At 46.8% G+C, this 20,837-nt stretch overlaps 1 protein-coding gene across 18 annotated transcripts in view; it reads left to right on the top strand.

Annotated features, from left to right (window-relative positions):
* Nucleotides 1-20,837, top strand: part of LOC105275603 (polypyrimidine tract-binding protein 1) — a 350,912-nt gene that overhangs the window by 143,677 nt on the left and 186,398 nt on the right. For 6 of the 18 annotated variants that reach the window (XM_026971634.1, XM_026971632.1, XM_026971633.1 and 3 more), the window contains exon 1: nt 13,390-14,200. The exons of 11 other annotated variants lie outside the window; for them this stretch is intronic. In XM_026971634.1, coding sequence (XP_026827435.1) covers nt 14,198-14,200 — 3 coding nt within the window. In that variant the 5' untranslated portion in view covers nt 13,390-14,197. Of the gene's footprint in view, nt 1-7,415; nt 7,470-13,389; nt 14,201-20,837 lie in introns of those variants that run through there. One more of the 18 variants, XM_026971642.1, reaches the window with a different exon arrangement.

Genomic DNA, 20,837 nt, shown 5'->3' with positions numbered 1-20,837 from the left:
TGCTTCACTTACAGTTCATTTGCGGATTACACTCCTTATTTTGCATTGGGTCGCGCTTAAACGTTTCATTTAATGCGGCTTGTCTGCATCAAAGCAACTCGCAACGGCGGAGCAGCTAGCCTTCTTGATGAAACGACGAATCGTTCCACGTGCACGAATTTTTCGAAAAGTAAAATTGGAGAAGATGGAGGATAAATTAAACTGCGGTTAAAGTTGAGAGTATCAAACTTGTCTGTTTAATGTTCGAGTGATTGGTGTCAGCAGTACGGTGGATGCTTTAGTGAATTTTACTTCCCATTTAATCATTAATCATGATGATCGAGAATTAATTGGAGTTGGGAGAGCGAACTTTAAATTTCGATCCTGTAACCGTTACGTGAATTTTCCATATTTTCCCAATTCGATTAATTTTATCGAGTTTTTAGGTCATGAGGAGAGTTTCTGTAGCTTCCGTAGTGGTTTATTTTGACGGTTCTCTCCGAGGGAAGTTGTCCCGATTCACACGAGATAACCATGAGATCGAATGAGCAACCGTCTTTGAAGTCGCCCTTCATGCCTTTTTCACTTCATGAATTTAATAGGGTTAGGGCTTATTGAATCCGAAAATTACGCGAGGGTCAGTCTATCTATGCTGCCATCCCGCTTTTATTTTACTTCCTGTATTCTCTGACCGTAACGCCGGCTCTCACCCTCGTCTCTTCCCTTCCAGGTCTATTCGCCTGTGTTTCTCTGCTTCGAGCTATTAGATCAAGAATTTTTATGGAATGCAGTAAAAATGCCCGGATAGATCTCGAATAGATCGAAGCCGTGGGCGCCGGCTCTTAACGGAATAATATCCGAGTCCAAAAAGTCCGAAAATCGATTAGGAATCTATTTTCCTCGCCACGAGGCTTGCACGAACCTCTCCTGAGTTTGCTCTTCGCAGATTGTCCGATCGCAAATTCCGTACATTCCTCTCACGATGATAGTTTTGCGGGAAGAACGTGTTTCGTCGATCCATGAAACTGCGTTGTTGCGATTCTTAATGAAGGTGGAATTTGATACGCTTGGAGTTAACTTTTCGAGGAGTGTACTCAGATACACCGTAGAACTATGCCGAATATTTGTAGATATTGCCGACACAACAATCGAGTTTCTAGAAGATTGGGACAAGATTTAACGTGCGTTTATAAAATCGAGTCCGCCTTTGAGATCTATCGGTTACATGAGAAGAGAATGAGATATGTTCATACTCTTTTGGTCTTTGATATTTTTATCGTAATCTTGTCACCACGATGAAGGACAAAATGAAATTACATCACGCTTTATCGTATAACTCCGCGATTAGCAATCGCGACTTCGTGCGTTCCGCAGGGTTTTGATGTATTCTTTGCACTAAACGGAACTCGAAGAAAACAAAGTTGTTACGTCGCATAAATTGTGGGAATAATTGGCCACGCTCAAGCTAAGACAAAGTGGACGAAGAACCCAGTTTAGCCTAATGAGTGTACAAACAAGCGATATCTAGTGAGAAGATTGAAATCCTTCGCTCCTGCGCTCCTTAATTTTTCGTGAGATTGAAGCAAACCAGGGGCTCGTGATCGTCGGAATCGCGAGACGCGAGGAATTGTTTGAGGATGATCTGCTAGTAATTTAAGGGTGGCTTCACGCCATCGTACCTCGCATCTGTTACCTGATGATAGTCCTCGTTTCGTGTTCCGATCCTGACGCAATTGTCAGCGAAGAGCCAAGCTACGTACATTGGCTCGGCTGGGTGTGCAGGTGCCGAGATGTACATGTACATGTGTACACGTCGGTGTGTATCTCGGTCTCTCGAACGAGATCTTAATCGAGAGCCATGGCTCGCTGCACCAGGGGTAAACTCGAAGACGTCGGAACTAGACGGTGAAGATCGCGGGGAGACGGGTACCGGCGCAATTCGTGGCGATGATTTATTTACTCGGGTGGGTAGGGTAATGAACTGATGGAAACTTGTTAACCCGGAAATGCCCTCCCGCTCCCGTCCGTCGTGCGACAGCACGTTTACTTTCGACCGGCAAAAGTTGGCGAGTCGCGACCGAATCACGCGACGCGAATGACGCATCTGTGTTTTCTCGAGATTAAACCTCTCGCTTTAGAGTTTATTCTGTTGATGGATCTGATTTATGTGTGTGTATTTTATATATATACATGACGAAAATAGCTGCGCATGAATTATGTAATTATGCGATGTGTAATGACTGAAATACCTAAATGCGAGTCGATATTGACGAGATAAAGGGTTAATTGCAGATATCGCGCAATGGTGATACCGGGTGTCGTTAACACCTGACTGTTTGGTTAACAAGAGATACACGGGAAATGTTTTTCGTTGCTTTAGTCGTGCAAACAAGCTTTTTCCCTTCACCGTCTTGCGGACTTTGTTGGACGACGACGGGATTCTATTTGCCCGTCGGCTACAAATCACCCGAGTTTCCGATCCTCGCTAATCCTTTGGTTCTGAGGGTGAGCTATCGACGAAAGGGATTTTCGTCTCCGGACCGGACTGCCCTGAGCTTCCACTTCCTGTTGCGGATTTTCTGGCGAGATGTTTTCCCTTTTTTCGCCGTTTCGCCGTGTGTTCTTATATTTGCATCTTGATACATATACCCCTGCAATAAATTTTTGAGACAACGTGGATTCATCCTTGTATCGATTCTTCGTATTATTCCGATTAGCAATGTTCATGCTAAACGACCGATTACGAATTACTTGATTGCCGAGATTTTTAAGCCGCCACATTGAGATTCCAAAGTTGAAAACCCCGGCTCAAAATTCTGAAATGCCTTTGAAGGAGGATCATCGCGGTCTTCTTGAGGCGATAATCTGGTGAGCCAGATGGCGGATAAGAGATAAGGCGGGGGGATGACCGGCGAGGCTGTCCAGAAGTGTAATCGGCCTGCTGGGAACCAGGGAGGCATGGAAATCGCGACGACGGACGGCGGTAACTCTCACGGAAACGAAACCGGCGGAAATAGAGAATCGACCGGTGGAGAATCGACTGAGCGGTCGCTCAGTCTGCATCCTATCTCTCTCTCGCTCTCGATACACGCGGATGTGCGCCGGCCGAATCCCCCTCGCGCGTTTAAATCCCATCGGAAACGCCAAGTACTCTCCGTGCAGGCCGCGGACGGCCGGTCGCTCGGGGCTTTAAATAAATAAAGAGTGACTCGCGAGAGAGGAGTGAATGGTAGGTTCGGCGGGTCCGAGAAGGATAGCGTTGGGGGTAAAAGAGGAACGGACGATGGTCGCTCGACACGCGGGGGTGGTCGGAAGAATGGCAGATCGAGAGGGACCGCGCCGCGCTGTGGGAGCCATGCATCAACCCCCATTATCCGCGACAGCCTAACTATTGGCTTCCCGCCGGCTGTAACTGAAATCTACAGGAAACCCGTCCACGTAGTTGCCGCGGCCCCCAGATTAGGCAGATTCGCGATTCCGTAGCCACATTGGCGAAAAAAGATAGCGCGCGCGATCGGCGCCTCATTGTCAAGCGGAGAAACTTTAGTTTTACCCTCGAAAAATGTGCGTCGAGCGGAAAACCTCAACTCATTTTTCTTTCTCGTTCCTCGCACCTTAGGCTTTGCGCGTGACAGCAATCCCCAGGATCAACGTTTCCACATATCCAAAAGGCGCGCATCTCTTTTGCCTAAAATTCTGTCACGAGACCGTGTATATCTCCATATTCGTCATTATAATTCATTCGTCATCGTCGGTTTATTTCATCGTGTTTCCTGTTACCGTAAAAACCTTTCCGTCTCGTTTGTGAAACCGTGACGACTGGCCGTAGTAGCGATCACGAGATGAAGGGGCGGTGCGCCGTAAGAATTTTCCGCACGTCGCGTGACTTCCTCCGGATAAAATCGGTCTCGTCAAAAAATCCGCTGGAAAACCCCACGAACTTTTTTGATCGCCGGGGGATGATTAGACTGGCTAACTAACTGGTACCGTACACGTCGCGTGTAAAGTATCTCGCGGTTGTTCCTGCATCTCTGTTTCCTCGACAAAGCGTAAAACGATACGCGTGCGCTATTTATTACTGAACGACATATTTATATAGAGGGTAAGATCGCTACTCAACTGCGTTACACGCGAAACACGAGCCTTCCTTCTCCCTACGACCCCTCGAATAATGAATTGCCTGTTTTGGCAAAGCATGCGATTACGTGTTTTGGTTAACGAGCTCACCGTTGTTGCTCATCGTATCGCTTTTCCGTCGTCGCATTGAAATGTTTATCTGACGAGCCCTCGTTAGCGCGAATATCGAATCGCTATGAATTCACATGTAGAGTAGAAGCGGTGCGATGTGCCGATTAATATCGGAGATTCGTTAACTGGCGTCAATTCGCTTGGCTATTCGATATCTGGTCCATTTGACTCTCAATAAGCTTCAAAAATTGAATCGTACAATTAAATTTCAGTCAAATTGGCCGAAATACGTTTCGTGATATGAGAAATAATTATCAAGCATTGAGATGTATCCTGTTTAATTAAATAAAGAAGCTGAAAAGAGAAAACAAGATCGGCAATTATTTATATGCCTTAGATAATATCATATTTATTAAACAAATTACATGTTGTCGGAACAATAAATTGTATCAATGCAATTGCCCGATTAATTAAGAAATCATTAGATCAACTAACAATATATTTTATTAATCATGTAATTCCTTCAATTAATTCAATGTTCTCATTTGTTGAATTTTGTCGAATATTTTCTCAATGTTTCACGAAAATGCTCATCTCCTTACATCATTACGTTTTGATTGCGTATAATTGACCCGATGACGTGTGACCAGAAATTCATCGTGACCTGGTCTGCTGATTTTCGTGTACGAAAATTCGATAATCGTCGTGCAGGGAAACGGTGAGGAAAGAGTGACCGGGTCAATCGCGCGTATTTTCCTGCTAGAAACGAAGCGGACTGTACGAGCAAATTCTCCAGGGAACGGAAGTTTTCCGCGCGAGCGAGAAGGGGAACAGTGTATCGTTTTTTTCTCTTTTTTTTTTAGGGTATTCGATAATTTCTACATGGGCACGTCGACTGAATTTAGCGGACCAAACAGTTGTCGATCGGAATCGACGGTGCATAATTTTGTTTGGACGAATCATTATTGCGGTCATCCGCTAACGGTGCGCCGGCAGCAAATCCGTTTACGCGGCAGCTGTCCCGCCCGCTAAATTACGGCGCATGATTGATGTCGAGTCCGGACGATTGACGGGAAGATCGTCCGGAGTGAGCGCAAGAAATCGTAATGGATTATTATCGGGGACGATTCATCGTTTATGAAAGTCAAACACGGTCCGAGCTACTCAAAATCGAGCTCCATCAAGAATACGCCGGTAAACGATTTGTCAATACTAAATTATTCAGAGATTGTTGCCATTACGGTAATTTATGTATAATCACTGTCTCTCTATCATCTCTTTATGGTGCGCACAATTATTAATATAATATTAACTTGCTTCTTAATATTATAGTTTATTATGCACTATAATATTATACTGACATTATCCGTTTACATAAACTCGTGCTATCGAATTATAAATTCTTCCATAATACATTTTACCCTGTCACATTTTTTTCCTTTTAGAGGCAACATTCAGAGAGAGAAAGGAGCTTATTTCTTAATTGATATTTAAGGCTGTAGGTTTCTAGATTTAGAGTTTCGCGTACCTCTTATTACACAAGAACTGTCCAAATAGAAGCGAGAACCCGAGTGCTGGTGCGAGTTGGTATTTTTCATAGGAGCCGTCGAAACGTTGGCTCCGTCGCTAAACTCAGGGGAGAGCTCGACGGGTTTCCAGAAATAGTTGAAGGGGGCGAAGGGCCCATCAAATAGATTAAACGGCGAGTGCCGCAGCTGTCGCGCGGCGTTTCGACTTCCCGATTTCGCGCAGATCCTCTTTGCGCCCCTCCGGGCCGGCGCCCAAGTTAATCCTTAACGTACGTCGCGATTTCGCGATCTGCATACTGCTTACTCCCCGAGTAATTTCACTGGGGCTTAGAGAAGGGCGGCCGTGGGAGGGCGCGAAACGGTTTGCCCGACGTATTAAGTCGTCGGCACGGCGGGATTAACGATCACTCTAACGTTCCTCGCGATTTCGTTTGCACTTACTCCCGACGGGACCGCGATGCGCGCGACTGTATGTGTTATTAGAACGTTATTAGCACTATATTAGAACTGGTTTGTCGCAATTCGCAGCACATATCGCGAAGCCGATACTGTCCCGAGAACTACTAGGTCCTGGAGTTGGCTGAGCGAGCATTAAACTCCGGAAGTTTAGCATTAAATGCGGTACGGCTAAGCTGGCAAACTTTACACTATATCATAATGAAATACATCAAAATATATATATATACACACACACGCGCGCGCGCGTGTTTTACGACATATTAAGCACATACATCTTTCCTTCGCAATATATCCATAAAGTTCACATTTCTGTCATGAACAGCAGAACAAACAAAATCAGTAAGGTCCATATTCTCAGCTCACTTTTATCAATAAATGCGCGTATTTATTTCTGATATTCTATAATATATGTAACGTGAACTATATACTAAATGCATGCATCTATCATAAAAGTGAGCTGAGAATATGGACCTAAGTGTTTAGATCCTTGGTGATTCACACAAACTATGTCTAATTTTAATAATAAGTATATGAGTTTAAGATGTCTCAGACTGTTTTGGCTTTCTGAACTTTTTTTTTATCACTGATTATGAATATTTGAGAAATGTATATCTCACATACATACTGCATTACTGCATATAAAGCCTTCACTGAAGCAAAGAATCCATTGGAGAAAAGCGCAAGAGTTTCTCCTTCATCATCCTTTTGCGTGCTTCTGATAATTAAGATGTACTTGTACGCGCAAAGTTACCAACCACAGTGGAAAGTACAAGCACTGAGTGCTAATTAATTAGCCTCAGTAATGTGCAATTAGATATTTTTGAGAAAATTCACATGCTTCATACAGATAGGTATATTTTGCAAACATGTGGAAAGGAAATTTGCAATTTCATTACTCACTCTTGCGTAAATCAGGACGGTAATAGTAATTAATAATAAATGTATTATACATGATCACAAGCGTGATCTATATATTGCTATATAATATATTATTCCACATTTACTGTACAGTCTTTTATTTGCGTCTGTATCTACATTACTATTACAATAATGCAGATAAGTTAATTATTGAACATACGAAAAAGTATCTAACGGCAAGCTGCAAAAAGCCACTTTTATTATTAATTCCATTTCTTTATAATCCACATTATTATCTCTGGACAGAAGTCTCGTTACGTGAATCGACATGTAACGTATTATTGTATTAATACCACGACATCCGTGTTCCATATATAATTCTCGTATTAATTTTTGTTACAGGTAAGCACTGCCGGTCCCTTTGACATCGTTTTCTCTGGCACACAAAGCTTTTAAGTAAGTTAATTAAACTTTCCACAAGGAGAGGCGCAGCGGCTGCCTCTCAGCCGTGTGGCTTTAATTTCGTTGACGTAATTAAAAATATGTACAAAACGCGGTGGATGCCCGATAATGAACGTTAAAGTGATTGTGCGATACGTAGATCTAGTTGGCCGTAGATCAAAGCAAAATTAACTCGGGCTAATTTGCCAAAAATTGCGCATGATGTTCTGTCACGTCGCTTGACAAGTGCGCCTGGATTTCCAAGACTTTACGGATCGTGCAGTCACAATTTTCTAATAATGAGTATCATCTCTCTCATACGTGGGCCACATTTCATCCCGCACAAATTTAATCAAGGATTACTGGATATTTTTGTGTCATTTAACCTTAAGTTTATAACGCATTACATTTTTATGCAACCACGGCAAATAGTTGAAACTGCCTGAAACGTTTTATTTTTGTTTCATTGTTCGTCGTTCGCTTTGTATTTTATAGCGTTTCCACTGTTCTATATTTGACAATACGTATTTTAAAAGTGAATTTCAAACGCCATGACATTTGAAAATGCAGATAGAAAACAGTAATAGCGCGCTGCGGAGTTTATTAAAAATCACTGGAATAAATCTGCGACGAGTGTGTTCGAAGAGTACTGCGACTTCTAATTTAAAATCTGCAAATGTTTACCAATTTGTTGTATGCGCAATACGTTTTTATATAATTTTGCATGACAAGCTTGATACTTCCGCGTCGCGGGAAGCAGACAAAGCGCCCTTTATAAAAGTTGCAAGCATTTACAATGACACTCCAGTTTTAGCTTTTATAATAGCATTCTATTGACGTCACCGACTCACTTTTTAAACGGAGGCATACTCGATGATGTAACAAAACTTTCCGGAAAAATTCTTCGTGCTAATCTGTTAAAATGAATCTCAATTGTTATGCGTTCAGAGAACTGTGCGTTTTTAGCGTGTTTAACATGTCTGGTTGTATCAGCAAATAAGTATCCGTTTATCATTTCGTCGGTTAAATCTCGCCCGACGTAAGAGAGTTAGATATTGATGCGGAGACAACTCAAGTTTTCTAAAACCTGGTAACATATTTCTTCTTCTCTCAAACACATTTACTGGTCCCTTCAAATCTCTCTTTAGCAGCCTCTCGTCGCGACAGTTTCGCCTTTTCGGTAACCATCGGACAATCAAGTTACCGCATTAGGCGGTTAACAAAGTACCCTCGTAAACGCCCGATTTCGGCAAATCGTTCGTGTGCACGCGATCGATCCTGATCAAGGTCCGTTTCCAGAGCATTGAATTCGTCGATCGAACAATCAGCCCCAAAGAACCGTCGAAACTCTTCACGGTAGGTGGTCGTTCTGCCGTTCCATTCCGACGTCGAGGACGTCGAGAGATCGAGGGAAGTGATTATGCTTGAATCTCCCTCCTTCTCCTCCCCGTTTCTCTGATGCTTCTCCGCCTCTTTACGTCTTTCTTCCCGTGTGCCTGCGCTTTGTTTCTCTCTCTCTTCCCTCGCGAAAAACAGTAATCTCCGCTTGGAACAAACACTCCGAACTCTCGTTGAAGAGTCTCCCTCGCAATGCGCGGCCGTTTCCCTCCTTTCCTTCACACTTACACCCTCCTTTTTCTTCGCCTCGACTTGAGAATCAACGATTCACCTCGGTGTTCCCACCGCTTCCCGGCCCATTCTCGCGGATGCACTCACGAGGCTTCTGTTTACGCATTCCTCTCCGTTATTTGTCTCGGAAACTTTTTCATCCGCTCGACTCGCGAATGCTCGCTACGCGAAAGTTTCGGTTGTTTCAACGCGCCCAGCCTATCGCCATAACGCGCCGGACTGAGTGGAGGCGACCATTTGCGACGTCGGTGCTTTATCGTCATTCGTTGAAGTTCTTCAGTGCTTTTCCGGGAGAGCGCTATCGTTAAGCGGCGCGCACTACGATTGTAAGTACGACGGCGAACGTTAAAGGAAACGGGTTTGCTGATGTTTAACCTTAAACTCTGGCTATTATGCTAATTACCCTCGGTGAATGGCACCTGCTCGAGTAATACCGAGAACGTTCCCGCTCCTACATCAATTTTCAGGTCTGCGTTTGGAAAAGTGCAAGAAAAATTAGAATCGCTCAGGGGAATGAGAGCCAGCGATCGGGCCAGATGTTAAATCAATTCTCATCTTGTGAATCATGATATCCTGACATATCTATAGTAATACGCGTTTAATCTAGATACTACATATTGTTCGACAATTTATCGGCGAAACCATTGATTGATATAATTGGGATTATCAGGTCTTCGATAATTTCATATATTAATGGGCGATGTTCGTGTTTTAGGATAAAATTTCGCAGATAGTTTTATCATCGCGTGTTAATTGTACATCAATCGTTGCGTCACGTTCCTCTCCCAAGATAATTCACTCGGGATTCGTACGGATATTAAAACGCGATGTAGCTGAAATCGCTCAAACTAGTACATCCTACTAAATCTTCCGAACGTGCGGTAGATGGTCTTCGCGGAGAGGAGCCGAGTAGAATCTAGGCTCACTCACGGAAGATCTAGGATCCGTTCTAGCGCATAATAAATACAAGCTCTTTCCTAGCCCGCAACTCCCCTCCCCACCACTTTGTGCCGGCGCTCCGGATCTGTTTCGTGGCGGCAGGGTGGAAACTTAAGAGAGCGGTTTCGGGATCGCGGTGGCGCTCTTAGATGGACGGGTCCGAGCGCGCGGGGGTGTAGCGTGTCGAGGCTTGTGGAAGGGCTTCACCAGGCACCACGAGAGAGGAAGGTGGTAGTTCTCGGCGAAGGCGTGGAAGAGGCGGCAAGAGAGAAAGAGGCAAAGAGGGACGGGACTCGCGAGAGTATCTCTGCCGCCGCCGCCGCCGCCGCTGCCGCCACCGCCACCACCGCCGCGCAGACTCGACGGGTCTCGTGTGAGTTCGCGTTCTCTCGGTGTGCTATCGCACCCCATTGGTCGCACGCCGCCGCTCGTGCGGTGGGGGCCGAGAAAGGCGCGTTTGAAAGGCGCGTATACGCCGTAATCCGACTCGGCGGCATCAGCAGCGGTGGCGGCAGCAGCAGCAGCAGCATCATCATCAGCAACAGCAGCAGCAACGGTGGCGGCGGCGGCGGTGGCGGCGGTGCGGCGCGGAAGCTTACGCGGCGCCGCGCGAGAGAGACGCTCCTCAGTTGTGTCAAGCTAGGCGATCGAGTAGGACGCACCTTAATCGTTCCGCCTCCGAGTTTCTCTCTCTCTCTCACGAACACACACACATACACACGCCTCACACACATACACTCACACACACTCTCCTCTTCTTTTTTTCTTCCTTCCTCTCTTCCTCTGCCTCTGCCACGTCTATCTCATTCCACGCCACTCTTCCACAGTACCGATACACAGTCCGTCACGGAACGCACGCATACACAAGCGCCAGGCTCGCAGCATAAACGCTCGTACGATAAACGCACACACAGACAGACACACACGCGCCACTCATCAGCCTTGCCCGCTTCCGTCTCTACGCGCCAGCACTCGATTTTCCGCTTTCGTTTTATCCCCTTCTCGTCACGATCGGCGAGGCACGCGCGCGTACGAGCATCGTACGAGAATCGACAGACGGCCGTCCTCGTCCACGTCGTCGTCGTCGTCGTCGTCGCACGCCGTCTCTCCGCCTGCGACCACTGAAAATACGCGGTGCGAAGAAGAGAGGAGGCAAAGAAGCAACACCAGCAAGACCACGTGATCAGCGCCGTGGAGGGACTCTCCCAGCACGCTTAACGCTACCTCATTCTCCCTCTCTCTATCTCTCTACCTTTCTCTCTGTACGCCAAGTACGCATGCATAAAGCAACCCTCTGACTGCGCGCCCATTGTCTTCTCTCTGGGTCCGTGTGTGTGTGTCTGTGTGTGTCGAGCGCGAACCACCGGTTGTCGTGAAGCGACAGCTTGCTGGACTAAACTGCGAAGCGGTTCAAGGTCGTTATCGTTGACGCTGTCGTCATCGTCGTCGTCGTCATCGACGTCGTTGTCGTCGTCTTCGTCATAGTTGTCGTCGTCATCGTCGTCGTCATCGTCGTCGATTCGTTTTGTGGCACACACATGTCGACCGGGGATAAACTGGGCTTCACGAGGAACTGTTCACAAGGATTGGCTCTCCTAACTCTTTTCTGATCATCATCTGGTTGCTGCTAGAAGGAATATGTCAAACTGAATGAGAGATCACTGCATACAGTCACGAGAACTCCACGAGAATTCGACAAGAAAAGCTTTCCCTGTAGTCGAGGAGAACTTGGCACGAGACGCAAACGTATCTCCGCAAAAAGACGCGAGACCGACCACGCGACTTCTCCCACTTGAGCAGTTCTCCCGCCGTTAGTCTCGAGTCCGAGGAGCGATCGAGAGATATATATATATATATATATATAAAGATAGAAGAAAGCAGCGCGGAAAGAGACGTTTCTTTGCTCTGGCAATTAAGAATATCGTTAATTAAGTCACCATTAAACGGTAGTCGTTCGGACGTTAAATTATCAAGAGAGCGACTTCCCGAGACTTAATAGAACTCGAGTAACAGTAGTAGAAGAGAGAGTCTCGATTTTTAGGTACGTACGTGTGTAAAACGAATCTCATCGTTAAGTCTTAGGCTACAGATAGGAGTAAAGATAAAGATAAAAATTAATATCGCGTCATCTGCGCCGTAGGTGACCGTCGAGGAATAAAGAGAATCGCGTCAAGACAATCAAGTACTGTAGTGGGTTGGGACATATCGAACGAAAGAGAGGGGAAGTATATGCGGTCTTTTTTTCGGTCGTAAAGGATCGTAATGTACGTGTCCGTTACAAAGTAAGGGCTTGAGCGATCGGCCTTCGTGTCTTTATGTGATCTCCACAGCCTCTGTGCCGATTCTACTTGTGTATACACACGCTCTTATCAATATCTATATACACACAATCAGCATATATATATATATATATATACATACATACATACATATATATATATTTACACCTATATACATACGTTTATATGTATACAACCCTTGCACATATCCGATCGATGCGCCGCGAATCGCTGGCGCGTGATTCGAGTCCGGCAGGATAACCCTGAAGAAAAGGGTACGCCACGGGAGATCGAAGCCGGTTAGGAGATAAAGAAGGAACTTGTGAGGATCTCTTTCCCCGGTCCAGCGATAAGACTATTCTCTGTCAATCTTTGTGACAATCATTTTCAGCTAGTTCTTTTAGCGCGTAACTCGAGGTGTATCACCTTTTTTAATAGGATAACATTCGCTCGACGAATTAATAGGAAGGAATTAACGTGGAGAGAAAGAAGTAGAGAAGAAGGGAGGATAGATAAAAAAAAATATTTCACGTACCTACGTCGTTTCAATTACACGTACGAGCAAGAGAATCGTGCGAAGCGAGAGACGAGGCTGCTCTCCGTCTCTCTCGCGCCTCTTCCGCACTCTAAGTACATATTTAATCCGCACGCGTTTAAATTCCCCTCTCTTTCTGTCTTTCGCCCGTCACCACCCGCCCTCGCGGACCTCTTTTCCTTCAGCGCACACTCGTGGTTGTACCTCTGTCGCCCCTCTGCTCGCTCACATACTGACAATCACTCGAAGTGAATTCACTCACGACGACACTTCGTCCGTTCATCCTAGGATAAATTCTCGCACACGCCCATTTAGGGATCTCCTCCGGCTGTCTCGCGATTGCACGTGTAGATAACGCTTAGATCACGTTGCCGTTGTATCGATATTCTTATAAGAGTAGCGCGTGTGTACGTTAAGTGTGTATGTGTGTCGATAGTAGACTAGGTAGAGTCCAGTCCGTTCAGTGTACTAGTCCTTCGCGATCGTTCGCGAACCACAAAGAGGCTAAATAATCTACCGCGTGTCTCTCTCGTCCGGACGACTACGCGTAGACTCGATCTACCGATCGCGATCCGTCAGCAAGTGTACTCTCTCGTCGCTGCTCCATCGAGATCGGCGCAGCATTCATCGTAACGAGAGAGATCGGCCGATCGACGAGCGTTGATCGGTTCGCCGTGCGGAAGGAAGAGCAACCTAATAGTCAGTCGGGCGTCCTGTCCCAAGGGGAGGACGACGTGGAACCAACAAAAATAAGAGAGACACGAGGAAGACGGGCGTCCCTGAACAGGGACCAGCGGGGAGAGGATAAGGGAGAGTACTTGTTCAAGCTGTGGTGGCCCTCGTTCGAGTGGAGTCGCTCGTGCAAAACGGAAGCTCGCTGCCAGGCCGCGTCGCTGGAACGCGCCTGCTGGAACGCACAGGAACGCGCGCGGACCCTTTGGGGCCTGCAACAGGCGAATCGCGGCTTTCTCCTGCACCCATCGAGCAAGTCCTGGCTCGCGGAGACGATCATCGGCGCCGACGAGGCACGCTCCTCCATCACCACGTATTTTCATTCGTACCCGTTCGTCCCGGGTGGTGCGGTGCCCCTGCCCCCGCCCCTGCTAAACGGCATCAACAATCCGGCGGCCGCAGCGATCACCCCGGGGCTGGTAGGACATCTCTTCGGTGCCCAGCAGGCCTGCAATCTCGCCTGCACCTGCTCTTGCAACATCGTTGCTAACTGCAACCCCCATCATCAGCACCACCATCAGCAGCAACATCAGCAGCATCAGCAGCAACAGCAGCAGCAGCAGCATCATCACAGGACACTCGGTACCACGGCGGTTCTGCTGCAACCAGTTGATCATATCAAAGACACTATGGTGAGTCCATCTCTTTCCATTTAATCGCTGAGGAATCGCACGAGGAACAAGCTGCCGAAGATTGGTCCATCTTGGTTGCACGTCTGACGGTGAATCGGAAATTTCCAGTTTATTTATTTACATGATCCATGGCTAAATTATTGTAAAATTCGCTATGGAGATGATGTCTTACACAGTTGTTACTGCTTGATTTGAAACAATGCGGATATACCCGCGACAAGCTTGCTTAGTAGCCGTTGGCTTTTAGATTGTGAAAATTTATCAAGCAATCAAGAGGTCTCGATTAACCCGATTCGCGATTGCTCGCGCAATTACGTCGATCACATGAGACCCGTTGTCTTTCGGCATCGCGAATGCTATATTCGCAATCTTGACAATGGCACGCTCTACCTAGTGGGAATTTCGAGCATCCGCGTACTCCACGTGTCTCCGAAGACAAAGCTCTCACGGGGGTTCCTTGAGGTAACGAACCCTCCGGCAGCCAGTAACGAGGGTACTTACCACCGGGCAGGAGTAATACCTCCGAGCGGAGGGGTGGAGACGGCACAGTGAATCAGGAATGGATTTAGTCGCGACGAGACACGATGAATTACTTCCTACGTTTGCCGTGTAAACAGGATAGAAAGGGAGGGCGAGAAGGAAGGGAAGTATCCTTACCGAAAATCCGTGACTAGTGCGAACCCACCGCCTTCGTTTACGTTCTCGCTTCCTATTTCTCCTTACCGCCCCCTGTCGCTTGGTAAACGTTTCGCGGGCGGTGCTTTAAATCCCGGACTGTCTACGGGGGCATCCTCTTTAATCCTTCGATCGACAGGTGTCGAGCGAGAGAGAAGACGCGAGAGCGAGAGAAGAGAAAGAGAGAGAACACGAGAAAGAGAGCAAACAGGGGGAGGAAGGGTGAGAAAACGTGGGCAGGCGAACGTACCGCACCGCGACGTGACATCCCACGCGATCGAGAATCCCGAACAAACCTACCCTTTCCACCTGATCGGATGATCGCGTCGCGATCCATCGATTCCATCCCCCCGCCTGGAGAACCTAATTTTCTTAGCCGTTTCGCGCCTCGAGCTCTTCGCGTTTCCGCCTCGGCCTACCACCAATACCCGTCGTTCCATCTCATCCAGCTTCGTGCCCGAGTTGCCGCGTCTCGTCGAGCACGTAGTGAAAGAATCGCATTATCGCCGCCGGCGGTAGCACGGCATAGCCGACATCCCGCAGCCTCCACTGCACATACATGCGGGCGCGCGCGCGCGTTATGCGCATTTAATTGGCGCACGTGTAATCTCATGCCGCGGTTGTTGGAGCGCGGAACTTCCCGCGCGAGTGTGGGAGCCGAGACGGGCGTGTCGGATGAGATCGTGGAGTTTGCCTCACCAGGATCGTACGTGGTGCCGAGATCCCGGCAGATAGCACGAGCGAGCGAATCTAATTTCGTAATCGTTCGATCTGTTGGAGCACGTAATTTTGTGTACCGCCGGGATATTTGCCGTTCGGATTTGTCGACTCAACCGCGAAGCAAAGGGCTAAAAATCACCGTCCGGCTCATATAGCTGGCTCACGTTCTGCCAAATATTCCGGTTATTCGCAGTTCTCGCTTCCTGTGAATTCCTATGAATGGAGCTCGCAGCTTACGCGCTCGAGAAGTTGGCGGGAACGGGGTCGTTACCTTCATGACGAGTCGTTTGAGTGCGTCGTTTGCGAAAAGATTTACGCGCGCCCCGGATTTGCGTGAGTCGTGATTTTACGACATTTAAACCAGCAAGGCGTCGCGCGTATCTTTCTCATCTCGTAACTCGTTTCGTGAGAAACGAATCGGTCGTCGCTTATGCAGAATACTCTGTTGATACTTGATCCACCGATGTTTCATCGCACAGATCTGAGATATGAACTCGACGTATTATGGAATATACTCTATGTGGCGCGATTTACGCGCTTCGAGTGAAGTGCAGGATCTTTGTGGCAGACTAATAAGAGCTAATCCACTCGTCGCTCGCTCGTAATGCGTTTATGCATCAATTTGCAAGTATCGCTCGCTATGCACTTGGATCGTCGGTGCAAAGTGCAAAGCTTATTGCGATTATCTTGGCGTAAACTTGCGGGACCATAACTTTTCACGAGTGGAATTATTCTAACACAAAAATTAATTTTAACACCTAGGATATACGTATATCTTTAGAAATTACGCCGTTGTGATTTGCGACGTTTAAAAATGCTTGTTGACACTACGGTCGTTTGTTGACGAGTCGGTCTCGGTGACAATTACTTGTGCATCTCATCAAGTGAAGTAATTACGTTAAGTGCCTCGTTCAGACGTTTTGAAGGACGGAACGATGCGCGACTCATTTTGTAACGATATGCGGAGCTTCCGTTTTCCCCCTTTCCCCTCGTATTCTTCCGTCTCTTTCGTATTTACGTTTCCGATAAAATGGGTCATGCTGTCCCACAAGGAGAGTATATACGGCTCCTTCCTCCTTTCGTCGGAGGAGACTCGGAGGAAACGTCAACAGAGCGATGAGAAAGATGGAAAAAGCGCGGGAAGGGAAACTCGATAGAAATCTCCTCTTTGAATCTGCTTTTTTTGCTTGTTATCGCAATACTCCTCGCCGGTGCACTACTATTAATGTAACACGCGTGTTACGCGGAAAATGCTATGCTCGGTAAACGGGACGCATAGTCGCGTCAAGGAAATTCGATGGAATTTGATTGAAAAGGGGCAGAAATCGTAAAGGGTCAGGGTGAGGCGCAAAATAACGCGTCAATCAGGTTTACCTCTCGCAAACATCTTTTAACATTACATTCGCGGAAGTTATGAGATAATTTCAGTCTGTCAAATCTGGTAAACTGTAACGTACAATGATGTTCACATCAATTTTATATAAAATTCAATAAAATATGAGAGGAAAGAGTACTTCGATGTGACTGATTTATCTCGCTCATGCTACATTCGTTCAACGCGCTGTCTTATACATTTACAAGCAGAAAAAGACTGCGATACGCGGACATACTATTCCCTGTCCGAACAATCGATATTTCTGATCACTGCGACACGAATATTCATATGCACGAATACCGTATTGCTTTTTCAGTTTTCATCACGTGTAATCGTCGACAGACAGATCATAGCTTAGAAGAGCGTATCCGCGAATTGAATCAGGTAACGTTGCTTTAAACGAAACGCCGTTACTAATCAAAACGGAGTGTCGCCGCGGGAGATAATTATCGGACATCGCAGCCGCTTTTAAACGACCTCGAAACCAGCGGTCTTTTCCCACACACACAAGTGCATAATCCTTTCCTCTGACCCCGCAACACCGGCGGCTACCATCACGATCGTCCCGCTTAATCACCCCTTGTATTCCGTCGGCGAATTCGCCGAATGGCGCGCAACTCCGTGCCAGCAGTCGGAGTGAAAAGCTGGCGACGCGTCGAAATGAAAATGGACGTAAACTCCCGGACGAGAACCGTTTCCACGCGACTCCGTCCCTTGTTCTCCTCGCATCTCACCCTGTCTGTCTTCGTACGCGCGTTCACCAAGTGTGACGTGTGCATCAACCCGCCATCGCCAAATCCGATACACCGTATCGCGACGGGAAACGCGCGGGCGTCTCTCCATCCCCTATCTGCCTGAGGAAGAAAAATTGAAATTCTTGCCGACACTCGGGGATTTTGTGTAACCCTTGTTCCCTATTGGCGATCGTCACGGTGCCGGTGCCAGGAGGAAAAAGCAACGATTGAATTTAAACGACGAAGAAAGAGAAGAGATCGAACTCTTGTTCGCACGTAGACAAGCTATTTCGGAAATGTTGCGTTACAACGTGTTTCTTGCGCAACGGTAACGCACCGGCGCTCTCATTTTGCGCGGCCGCTGGAGTTCACCTTCACTCTCCCGTATATTAAAGTGTGAAAATATCGTTTATATCGTGGCGTTGTAATGACAGCGATAATTTCGTCTTGCGCCGTTCGAGTACACATAATTAGAACAACGTCATACGTGACATAACGTGCGCGCCAACATGTAGCCACGAGCGCGTGAGCACATAAGCTCGGTAAACTCCAACATGGTATATTCATCAGGAAACTCGCGTTCAACAGTTTCTCATGCCAAGTTAAATTGTAGCGAAGAACCGTCGCTTGTGTTGCGACCGCATTGGCCGACCGTCACATATCCCTCGCTCACACGTTGCTCATGCTTCTTCGGGAATTTCGGAGTTCCTGTAGGACCACGTTTGACCGAGCTACTCGGTTCTCGCTAGTGTGGCGTTCTCGATTGCTCTCGAGCTTGGTTAATTTCGTCCTATTGTAGACGTCCGTAGTAATGAGGATGTAGACGTAGTAATGAACGAACTGACAAGAACGAACGAAAATCAATATAAAATATCTACGACGGAGTAATACAATTTTTTCTGAGTTTTTTCTGTTATTTTTCGATCTTCCTCATTTTCTCAAAATGTGATTATTTTCCAGCCACGACATATATATCTATTTTGACAGAAAAATTTGTATTCATGGACAGGTTGTACAGGAATGAAGCAGTAACATCTAGCAAGAAAATGTATTCTTATAATCATCCGAGGGTCTTTTATGGCCAAAACGCGATAATAACCGCTCGTATAATCGCGTGAACGTTGTAAGATCGTTGTAATACGGCGAGTATCCACGCGTAATATTCCGGTATATGTGTGTTCGCTCGCGTCCGTCGAATACGAACTTTACGAGCGCGGATCGCGTCCGATCCCGGCGATGCAGCTCGATGCGGCTTCGATGCAGTTCGATGCGCGGTGAATTTCACTGGCGGCACACCGATTCTCTTCTTTACGAGCCGACGAAACAACGGAGCTCCTGCTAGTGTATCCAGCGCGCGACATAGTTTTATCGACGAGATCCTACGAGCCGTGCCGTGTTTTTCCCGATCCCGGAATAAAAAGATCGCGACCGGCTGAATTGTGTGTGCGCGCGCGCGCGCGCGAAAAGAGCGACTCACACGGGATAAATTATTCGACACGTGCAACGCGCATTGATAATTCGTCGGAGACTTTACGTTCTTGCGCACGAGGCAAGAGCTTTCTGTATTCGTCGGATTCGCCGACGCGAGTCGTTAATTGAACGTTGTACGATTTTACGGCGAACGTAATTTTCTAGGAGTGAACAAAGAGCGAATTGTGCATAGGTCCGCTACGCGTTTGCACCCTCAAACACGTCCTGTCTTTTTCATGAAGCGTGAAATTCGCACACGTAATGGTGTTTAAGTGCTGGCCGCGCGTCTTCACCGCGTTACCTAGTAGACTGACCGGTAAAAAGCTTAATAGTATCACCACGCCGAGCGGAGCAGCTGCTCGATAAGCACGCGACGTAATTAAAATCCGTAAGTAACGAGAGCTTACACGGGCGGATCGACTCGAGTGATCCGTATAATGCGACGCGCGACCCAAATCCGCGTAATAGAGTTTCCATGGCGAGGGATAAGAGCTTGAAAAGGAATACCTATGCTCCCCTTTACTTGTCGTTCTTTTCCTTTCTCTCTTTCTTTTGCTTTTCCTCACTTTCTCAAAGGGAAAACGCGAATCTCGTTTCGCTCCCTTTTATGCACATCGCGGGCCTACTTTCGATCTTGTTCTCGAGGATCGACTTCCATCATGCGTCGCACATACTTTAACCGTTGAGTGCGATTCCGTCGTAGATGAAACAGGGCCGAGAGCGCAAAAGAGAGAGAGAGGGAGATCGGGGCGTGGGTGCTGAGAAAGAGGATAGGGACAGGGGGATGATATCGTAATGCAGTATTGTGAAGACGTGCCTTGAGGGTCGCGAGACAAGCGACTCTTCCGGCGCGCAGTTACGTGCGCTAAAACGAGCTTTCTCAAAGGGTTCTTTCCACTCAAATACCATTTACGTCTTGAAATAAAAATTGTTGAATTATAGAACTTTTAACGTAACGTATGACACGTATATAATTACAAGCGCAAGATTAATACGTGGAGAAATGAATACCTAAACCAATCAATCAAGATATCATCGTCAGGTATTCTGCATTTTCTCTCGTTCCTTAGCGTACGTTTGAAAAGTGCTACCCCAATCTTAGAAATGCTACGTGCCAGAGTATGCGAAAAGAAAATTGCGCGTGGTGGATGTGTGCGCGACAGCGATGGCTACGAGCGAATTTTCGCGGCTTACTCGACGTGGAAAATTCGTTGCACGACGAATGGGGTGGTTTCCGGGCTCGGTCGAGCGGAAATTGGTAATCCGATTTCGAGCGCGCGAACGTCGGCGGGACCGGTAGATTTTAGTGTCGATGGATTTCGATTCTGCACTCTCTGCGGAAAAGATGCGCCGCATGCGTTCTTTTTAAATGTACTTGAAGCTAACAATGGAATTGTAGTCAGGGAAGTCGGGGAATAAGAAAGATTCGATCTAAATCTTAAACTTTCTCGAATGCATCTTTAAGTTTTTAATTGATCAATGATTTACTTGCTCAGCAAAATGCTCTGGTTTTCATTTGTCGAAATTGAATAACGGAAATAATGCGATTAATACTGTAGCTCAGGCAAGAACGCATTTATATTTTGATTTATTTTTTTGTGGACTGTTGATGAACACTAACGCGACTAACGCAACTATAATTCACTTATGGTATCAGTTGTAT

This window comes from Ooceraea biroi, chromosome 8 (genome assembly GCF_003672135.1).
Source record: "Ooceraea biroi isolate clonal line C1 chromosome 8, Obir_v5.4, whole genome shotgun sequence".
NCBI classification, from domain to species: domain Eukaryota; kingdom Metazoa; phylum Arthropoda; class Insecta; order Hymenoptera; family Formicidae; genus Ooceraea; species Ooceraea biroi.
The sequence above is the reverse complement of the archived record's forward strand: the minus strand, read 5'-3'. Positions and strand labels throughout refer to the sequence as shown.